This window comes from Patagioenas fasciata, chromosome 5 (genome assembly GCF_037038585.1).
Source record: "Patagioenas fasciata isolate bPatFas1 chromosome 5, bPatFas1.hap1, whole genome shotgun sequence".
NCBI lineage: Eukaryota > Metazoa > Chordata > Aves > Columbiformes > Columbidae > Patagioenas > Patagioenas fasciata.
The window spans coordinates 29,340,015-29,347,576 of record NC_092524.1 but is presented as its reverse complement, the minus strand read 5'-3'; the positions used below and the strand labels follow the sequence as shown (position 1 = coordinate 29,347,576).

At 49.5% G+C, this 7,562-nt stretch overlaps 1 protein-coding gene across 2 annotated transcripts; it reads left to right on the top strand.

Annotated features, from left to right (window-relative positions):
- The first annotated feature begins 3,425 nt into the window (after positions 1-3,425).
- On the top strand, positions 3,426-6,909 carry SLC35C1 (solute carrier family 35 member C1). 2 transcript variants are annotated; one of them, XM_065839100.2, is made up of 3 exons: positions 3,426-3,493; positions 3,586-4,121; positions 5,887-6,909. In XM_065839100.2, the coding sequence occupies exons 2-3, from the start codon at positions 3,617-3,619 to the stop codon at positions 6,444-6,446; spliced, it is 1,065 nt and encodes a 354-aa protein (XP_065695172.2). In that variant the 5' UTR covers positions 3,426-3,493; positions 3,586-3,616; the 3' UTR covers positions 6,447-6,909. The 2 variants fall into 2 exon arrangements, with proteins under 2 accessions (XP_065695172.2, XP_071665259.1); XM_071809158.1 differs by lacking the exon at positions 3,426-3,493 and having other exon boundaries at positions 3,507-4,121.
- Positions 6,910-7,562: the final 653 nt, after the last annotated feature.

Here is a 7,562-nt window from a genome sequence, read left to right as displayed (position 1 = left end):
CATGTGTGTGCAGGCAGGCAGGCATGGGAGCTGCTGGCAGCAGTGCAGGCACCTCACAGGACATGAGAACAAGGACACTACCAGGGCAGCCAGAGTTCCCAGCATGAGGAACCCATGAAAGCTGCTCATTTTCCAGTGATAACTGTTCACTTTGAAAGACTTGGGGAACCTGAAGCAGCACACTTCTAAGCCAGAAATAATCCTGTGCTGGCTCTTCAGGATATGTGCTGCCATGTTAATATACAATCAGGAAGCACGACAGGAAAATATCTAGGTCTCATCCACATAAGGAAGTGAATTGCTGCTGCTGCTATAGCATAAAACATTCTGTAAGGAAGTTAAACATATTTATCTTCTCAGTTAACTAGGTGAAAAGGTAACTTCATCTGCCTGTAAGTGCTTGCTTGTGAAAAAATCAGCAGAGCTGTAACAACGTACAGGGGTTGAAACCGCAAACCCGGCAACTCCAAGCACAAAATGGCGTGTACATTATTTAGTGGAAAATTACCAGCCATCCAAATAATATTGCTTGTGCCCTACTGAATTCAGTATTCCTGGAAGTATTTTTAATCAGAACTGATTTTTTTTCCTAGAAGATCAGATTTAGCTAAGCAGAAAACCATTCAGGGAAGCCTCAGGCTGATGCTATGCAGGAGACCAGGCTACATTGTCACAACAGCTACAAACAGCATTATAACCTGTTAATTATCACTTTTAAAATGAAACCTCTAAATCACCTACAACTCTAAATTGCTTTCCTCCAAAGCAGAGCATCCCTGTGAGGCAGGTAGGCAGGCATGGCTACAGCAGAGTAACTGCCAGTCAGTTTTTGCACCTAGGCAAGACTTTATTCAAAGCACTTGTCACAACCATTGCCATGCTGTAGACAAGCTCTGCCTGGAAAGATTGACCAGCACAACTATCACAGAATTACCTGATTATTTGAGAATAAATCACTTTTATTTTGGAATACACTGTCAACACCAGGGAGTTATATTGGCAGAGCTGAGAGAGCTATTCTGGTCAATTCTCCCATGCAGATGTGCCATACATGTGTGATAAGGCTGGAGAATAATCCTCCGGGAGAAGCAATGAACATTTTATTGATTGCGATATTTCAAACTTGTGCAGGACAAAGCAATCTTCTATGAGCTGAATGAAAAGACCAGATGGGACTGAGGGTTGTTGTGTTTTGTTTTGTTTTTTCCCATCTCTAATTTCTGTGTTTAGTTTAGAGAAGACATTTTGAACAACATTAGCAAGTGGCAGAGGGAAAAAACAAAAATCTATATCTGGCTCTGATCCACCAGAGGCACTGTCATACTTTCAACATCAGCAGTAGGAGAGGTAATTTCCTTGAAATGCAAGATAAACGTGTGATGCCGAAGCCACAGGTATGTGTAACAGGCCACCACGACCTCCAGAACCACGTCAGCACCTCACACCCAGGCTGTTTGCTTTTCTTACCCAACAGATGCTGTTTAGGGCAGAAGCACAAGGCCAGGCAATAGAAGGAGGAGGGTGGGAGGGCATGCAGAATAGGAAGCTTGCAATGAGTAAGTGCCAGGTGCACTTATGGCAGCAGAATCAAAGCACAGCTGAGCTAGAGGGGACAGCGGTTAGTAATTTCCAGCACATCAACAGCAGCTTTTCCTGCCTTGGTGCCAGCCCCTCTGCAGAGTCACAATCTCTGCTGTTTCCAGCTCTGTGTCCGTCTGCTCTCACACTCCATGTGCACTTAGACAAATGCCATGCACCGCTGTGGCTCTCCCTGCTGCCTGCACAGGCAGCCGAGCAGAGAGGTAGGTGAGGAGAGGAGGCAAAATTCGCTTGGGGTTGGAAGGGCTCTACCAGGCTGGAAAGGCACCTGACAGCCCATCACAAGGTGCAGGGGTGAGAGCTGGTGCTCAGCACATACCCAGAGCTCTCCATCACCCTGAAATGGGTACTTGGGCTGTCTAGAGCAAACACCCAGGCACCAACTTTCTCTGTCCAGAGGGAATGTGGTTCCCACCGCCCATGTCCTGTTTACAAGGAAAGGGCTATGAGAAAAGACAACATATTTTATGAAACCAGCTGATGCAGCTGGGAGAAAAAAAAATCAAGTGCCATTTCAGAGGTTTGAGAAAAGCATGTTATGCCCAAAACATTTTCCAGCTGCATCAACTGGTCTAACGAAATACATAATTTCCCCACAACACTTGCCATGCTTCTGTCCTTGACTGCAGGAGCATGGCTGCTATGCGGGCAATTAACATCACTGTCCTCACCTCTGCAATCCCCTTAATTGTGCTCTCTGTGAATTGCTGGGCCCCAGGACACTGCAGACCGGACATTTTGCAGCAGTCTCAGCTGAAATAAGGAGTGGGGGATCATACTTACCAATGTTTGACACTTAACGCACCACTGCGACCCCCACCAACATGGACCTGGTATTAATTTCAATTTATTTTGTCCTGCAGTTTGAATCCACAGCATGCTGGTTTGGTATTTGAAAAGGCTCCTTTGTTATAAAGCACCATTAAGGGAAGGTGGGACCTTATGGCATGTGAGTATGGGCAGATGGGTCTTTTATACCCAGAATGATTTGGGACTGTGGGGTAACTGTTTTAGCAGAACTACATGCACAGGTTACCCCAAAACGCAAGCTACCTTGACAGTAGTTAGCTCCTGTATTGCTTGCAATGTAGCAGGGTGGTGCAGAGTTCAGCACAGGCTGCTCATCAATACTGGGGTAGTCAATGGCATTGGCAGTGACATTCTGCTGATTAGATTTCAAAGTTATTGCTGCAGAAAGACAAACAAGGCAGCCCATGCCTCCCTGTACTGTCCTTAGGAGCTGTTTGCAGATGTCACCGTGTCTTACTTCATTCAGGTCATATTGAGAAGGCTTTATGCACCTCCACAAAAATGAGAACTTTATTTCTGTAAACAAGGCTTAGGTAGCAGAGTACAGACCTGTCCTTTGTGGTGGGCTGCGGGCAAAATCTGTGTTAGAAAATCACTGAATGCACAAGACCCGGACCCAACCAGCACAGCACGGTGGCACTGACAGGAGCTGGCGGAGCAGGTGTTGTGCCCCACACAGGGGCTGCTGCCAGGTACCCCCCGCACGCCCGGCCCCGCCGCCCCCGGACAAACGGGGCGCCGGTCACCTCGTCCGGCTGCTATAAACCACCATGAACCCCTGCGATGTCGCAGCGCTTCCCCCGCGGCCCCTGCCCGAGCCCTTGGCTTCTGGCTGCACGGGGGTGCACGAGGAAACGCGTTCAGTTGATTGCTCTTCACTAAATTACCCGGGTTGTTAATTGCCCTCGCTGACCGCCCTAGCGCTCCATTCCGGGCTCCCCGGCCTGCCGCGGCCGGACCCGGGGCGGGGCGGCGGGGCCGGGCCCTCCCCCGACATGGCGGCGCGGTCGGCGTGGGGCGTGAATAAAGGGCGGCGGGCGGGGCTGCGGAGCTCTGGGAAGAGCGGGGCCGGCGGTGGCAGCTGGTGAGCGGGGCTATCGGCGGGGGGGAGGCCGCGGGCGGGCCGGGGCGGGGGTCGACAGCCGCCGGCTGACGTCCCGTGCCCGCCATGAGCAGGGCGCAGCTGACGCGGACGGGCATCCTGCGGATGGCGCTGGGTGGCGGCGCCACCGACCCGCTGCTGCCGGCGGAGGGCGGCGGGGACCAGCAGGCGCCCTTCCTGCTGCGGGCCCTGCGCATCGCCGTGGTGGTCTGCCTCTACTGGTTCACCTCCATCGCCATGGTCTTTCTTAACAAGTACCTGCTGGACAGCCCCTCGCTGCGCCTCGACGCCCCCCTCTTCGTCACCTTCTTCCAGTGCGCTCTGACGGCTGCCTTGTGCCTGGGCCTGAGCCTGGGGGCGGCTTGCGGGCCTCCCTGCCCCGGCCTGCCCGCCCTCCGCCTCGACCCCAAGGTGTCCCGCAGCGTCCTGCCCCTCTCTGTCGTCTTCATCGGCATGGTCACTTCCAACAACCTCTGCCTCAAGCACGTCGGCGTGGCTTTCTACAACGTGGGGCGCTCCCTCACCACCGTCTTCAACGTGCTGCTCTCCTACCTGCTCCTCAAGCAGACCACCTCCATCTATGCCCTCCTGGCCTGCGGAGTCATCATAGGTGAGGGGGAGCGGGAGGAGGCTGCACCCACCCTGCAGCTGGCCCCAGGAACCCAGAGAGACAGAGGTGGGGTGTCTTCCCCTTGGGAAGTCATCCCCATGTGCATGGCGGCTCCCTGGTGAGGTGGGGTAGTTGTGGGCTCGTGCCTTGCTCTGCCTTGGGCAACCTGCTTCGCGTGTCTGGAGCATGTGGGTGAGTTGTTAAGAGAGGATCTTTCTCTTATTCGACCATGGGTTCACTTTACCTTTGGGCACTGAAAACCTCTCTACTCTCTAATTAAGTGGAATTCACTTTGCCTTTTTTCCCCCCACAAAGGCCATTAACCAGCAGTTGGCTTTCTCCCTGTTTGCAAGTGTTTGTTGATTATTAACTTTGGTAACAATAACAGTATTTATGTCAGCACCGTTGGGACCATACAATGGAGCCAACCAATTCAGATGGGCTGAGTGCCTGATGAAGGATTAAGTGATCAAGCCAAGCATAAAACACAACCAGAAGATCTGGTTGTGTGGTTAGGACATAGGAGGGCATCAACTAGGCTTAATGGGAATTGCTTGTAAGTCTTCAATTCCAATGGCATTGGTAATGCCAAAAACTATCTTCACTGGAGGGCCACTTAGATGCCCCTGGTGGTGAAATGTTGACTTCAGTCCAGTTCCAGGTGGACATGTGTTCACTTTGGTGCTTTGACAAGTAGATGGACTTGAATGAAAATGAGACAAGAGAATCCCGTCTCCATAGAAAAGGTGAACAGGAACAGAACTACTGTTTTTTCCACCCAAGTGTTGCAAGCAATTGCCTTCAGCTAGTCCTGTGTTCAGATATTGCCCGAGGCAATGGCATTTGCCAGCCATACAGTTTCTCTAAACCCACCCCCCTGGCTCTATCTCCTTTAGCTGTGGGAGTGTTGGCCTGTAGCAGCATAGCTGAGCATCCTCTCTGGCCTGCCACAAAGCCCTTCCTGTCTGTGCATTGAACCCAGTTGTATTTGGGCTTAGTTTAAAGCATGTTAGTCACTTTGCAGGCAGCTTTCCAGGTGACCTCCAACATGAAGCAGCTACTGGAGTGCTCCTTCAGTAGATAATCTCTTTTATGTTTTGCTTATCAGCTGAATGGGGAGAGGTCTCTCTCTGTCCTGGAGAGAGAAACCCTGTAGCTTCTGTTTTGAGGTGGTTAATGAGTACATTACTCATTAAAGAAGCTTAATGTGGTGAAGACACTACACTCAGTTTCTGCCTTATTATCTTTTTTTTTTAATCAAGCTTCTTAATATTGCATCCATGTGTTTACTATCTTTCCTTCTTTTCTGACCTATTAAGAAAAAAACAAAAACAAACAAACAAAAACACACCAAAAACAAACCCACACCTTGAGGAATATTTCTTGCTACCTTTGTCGGTTTGCTGCCTTTTCAATTAAGAAAAAAAAATCATATGATCTCCTTCTGAAAATGACCTGTACACAGAGTAGCTTTAACTTCAGTTCATGGGTCTTCAGAATAATAGTTTCTAAATTCATGCTGCCTGGTTGGTGTGGGAATCAGTCCTCTGAGATTGAATGATAGCACAGTAAATTACCTGAACTCCCAAAATAAATCTCCCAAGGACAGTAGACGTTACACTTTGTGGGTTCACATAATAGAAGGGGGAAACCCTTAAGCCTGTCTCTGCTTGTAGTTTTTCAGTTTAAGATAGATGATGAATTGCTAACTGTATACTTTGAGTCCTTCAGCAGTTGTTCAGATGCCTGATTTGTTTGGTTGCAGGTGGCTTCTGGCTGGGTGTTGACCAGGAAGGTGCAGAGGGCACTCTGTCATGGACTGGTATATTCTTCGGCATCTCAGCAAGCCTGTGTGTCTCTCTGAATGCCATCTACACCAAGAAGGTGCTGCCTGTGGTGGATGGTAGCATCTGGCGCCTGACCTTCTATAACAACATCAATGCTTGTGTCTTGTTCTTCCCCCTCATGATGCTGATGGGCGAGTTCCACACCCTCTACCACTTTGACAAGCTGGGAAGCCCTAGTTTTTGGGGCATGATGATCCTGGGGGGAGTCTTTGGCTTTGCTATTGGGTATGTGACTGGACTTCAGATTAAGTTCACTAGCCCACTCACCCACAATGTGTCTGGGACAGCCAAGGCCTGTGCCCAGACAGTGCTGGCTGTTGTCTACTTTGAGGAGACAAAGAGCTTCTTGTGGTGGACAAGTAACTTGATGGTTCTGGGGGGCTCCTTTGCCTACACATGGGTGAAGGGGCTGGAGATGAGAAAGGTACAAGAGGATCCTAATGTCAAAAGCAACGAAAGAAATGAGACTGGTGTGTAGGCGGCTCCTGCACCTCCATTTCTGTGCCTGGGGCATTAACCTTTGGTGCTCCTTTCCTCCTGGGGAGAAGAAGACCAAGGAGCAGGAAGAAATTCACCTGCCAAGTGGTGTGGGGAACTGTGTCTGGAGCCAGAGCCAAAGACCTGACTGGATCATGTTTTAGCCATGGGATCTCACCCTGTACTGGGGTTGGGAAGAGCATGTGTTGTAGAGAGCAATCAGGGGATTTGTGATCTTTTTTTAAATTTGATGTTGATACTGACCTAATCTGGGCAATTTGCATCTCTGGGAGGCTGGGTTTATAGTGGATAAAGAACAGGATGGAGCTTTGTGTAGTTATGGATCTAGAATTAACTGAATGAATGCAGTCTGAAGTTAAAAATCCTGAACCTCCATGTAAGGAAGAGGCAGGTAGTTGAACTGCTGAGGTTAGACTCCAGTAAACTGTTCTTTTGTAAAAGGATTGGCAACAGCTGTTCTTTTCCCTCCTTTCTGGCTCTGTCTACCTGGTTTCTTAGTTTGGGAAATCATGCTAAGAAGAAGGAATGAAACTTCTCATTCCCTGTGTCCTGTGATGGACAGCATACTCAAGTGGCCTTTCTCAGGGAGGAGTGAGCTTGGCCTCTGCCTCCTACAGTGACAGGCAGGAGGTGAAAAGTTACTCCAAAGCACTTACATCTGAAGGCTGGAGATCCCAGTTCATTTGGTTTGCAACACTTTTCCTCTTTACCCTCTGTGCAGGGGGTAGATTTCTGTTTGAAAACATGGTTCTTACTAATTAGGCTTGTTTGGAGGCCCTTATTCTATACCTACTCTGGATCTTCTCTGATGTTTGAAGTTTGTCTTCTGGCTCGTTCCTTTTAAACATCACCTCATGGCCAGCTCAGTGAATCCTTCATCCCACAAAATCGTAGTTTGCTCTGATACATCAATCCTTTTACTTGAGACTTGCTGCTGAGCAGTTCTGCAGAAATCTCTACCCCCCACACACATCTGGTCTCATGCAAGTGCCACCTGAGGTTGCTCTAGAGCCATGATTTCTGATCCCAGGGGTCAGTAGTGACATCCTATAGTCAGCTGTCATGTTCCACCAGCTTCCCAAACCTCTGGCCCCTT

Coding starts and splice junctions, on each gene's coding strand:
- SLC35C1 (XM_071809158.1), top strand. CDS start 3,578: ATGAGCAGGGCGCAGCTGACGCGGACGGGCATCCTGCGGATGGCGCTG. Junction 4,122..5,886: donor GGCCTGCGGAGTCATCATAG/GTGAGGGGGAGC, acceptor GTTTGGTTGCAG/GTGGCTTCTGGCTGGGTGTT.